At 35.3% G+C, this 1,384-nt stretch overlaps 1 protein-coding gene across 1 annotated transcript in view; it reads right to left on the minus strand.

Annotated features, from left to right (window-relative positions):
- The window catches only part of ALB (albumin), a 38,110-nt gene that overhangs the window by 3,488 nt on the left and 33,238 nt on the right, over positions 1-1,384 (minus strand). Inside the window, exon 8 of the mRNA XM_030888548.2 lies at positions 1,051-1,143. Within this exon, the coding sequence (XP_030744408.2) occupies positions 1,051-1,143 (93 nt within the window). The remainder of the gene's footprint in view (positions 1-1,050; positions 1,144-1,384) is intronic.

Genomic DNA, 1,384 nt, shown 5'->3' on the forward strand with positions numbered 1-1,384 from the left:
CAGCCCAACACTTAACCACTATGCCACCAGGCTCCTCTTAAAAGTCTTTAAGAAGGAAATATTATAAATTTCACAGAATTGTGGAGTAAGAAAAGGTAATTCAATTAAGTATTTTTAAAAGAAATAAAAACTAAATATGCGTTCACCAAGGAATGTATCCAGCAGACTCTCAAAGCTCTATGACAAGATGTAAAAAGTACATATCATCATGGTTCCCAAACCATTGCGAAGTCATCAAATTCTGATCAAAGGGATGCCCCCTGCTGACTCCCAAATCCAAAGCAATCCTCGTGTGTAACTTAGCATCGTTTCATGATCAGACTGTTTACTTGTTGACTTGGCTAATGGTGTTGGTGTTAATGGTAGAGATGTCAGGCAGAGGAAGTTTAATTGACGATTTCCAGAGAACCTGTGATGTCTCCTGTAATCTTCATTTTATCTCCACTTCTGGTTGATTCAATGTTGACTAACACATGGCAAATTGGGAATGTTACTAATTTCATGGCTCTGATATTTTAAAATCTCCAAGAATAGGTAAGGAGTTGGAAAGCAAAGGGTAAGAAATTAAGAGAAGAAATGAAACTGTGAGGTAATGAAAAGTAACTTTAGTTTAGTCAATGGTTGAATTAAATTAGTAGGACCACAAAGGAAAAGGTAGATATTTTCAGATAATTTCAGGGGGCAAGGGTTGGTTTAAATGAATTTTTAAAACATACTGACTATAACTCTATAAAAATACAAAAAAATTAGAATAAGAAACCCAGTATTATTAGTAAAATGGATGGTTGACTAACTGCCTCTTTTTAATGACAGACAAAAGTTCGCTGTACTCGCTAAATCTTTTGACTACTTGGGAAAAACAATATTGATGACAAATTGTCACTGACAGTCTAACTTGCAGTTGTATTAAATTTCTGCATTTTAGACAACCAAAAGGATTTTCAAAAAAGGACTGTATGAACTGTACTACAGTGTAAAATGTTGTCAGTGGAACCATCATTTTGCTAATCAGTCTAAAGGTGCAAACTAAATAAAAATTATTTACCATGCTTTGAAAGCCCTTGTTCCGAATTTTTCAATGCTGGCACACCTCAGTCTCTGTTTGGCAGAGGAAATCAGTGCATGTTCTTTCAGTTCATCAAGCTGTGGAAATCAATCATTTGAGAAGAATTAGAAAGGCTAAATTTCACATGAAACGTCCCTTTATGAACTCAGATGCCATGCAAAATTAAATTGTAAAGAGAGAATTTATTTCTGCATCCCTAAATACTCATTAATGGGAACTATGTGCAATATGGAGAGAGGACAAATATGGGGAGAGTGGGAGCCCTTAGGTAGTTGAGAAATGGCATGGAGGCATTACCATAGATGAAGGAAAAGAAAC

The sequence above is a fragment of the Echinops telfairi genome, unplaced genomic scaffold (genome assembly GCF_000313985.2).
Source record: "Echinops telfairi isolate 266 unplaced genomic scaffold, ASM31398v2 ScPeMD7_7468;HRSCAF=8506_0, whole genome shotgun sequence".
In the NCBI taxonomy this organism is placed as follows: Eukaryota; Metazoa; Chordata; class Mammalia; order Afrosoricida; family Tenrecidae; genus Echinops; species Echinops telfairi.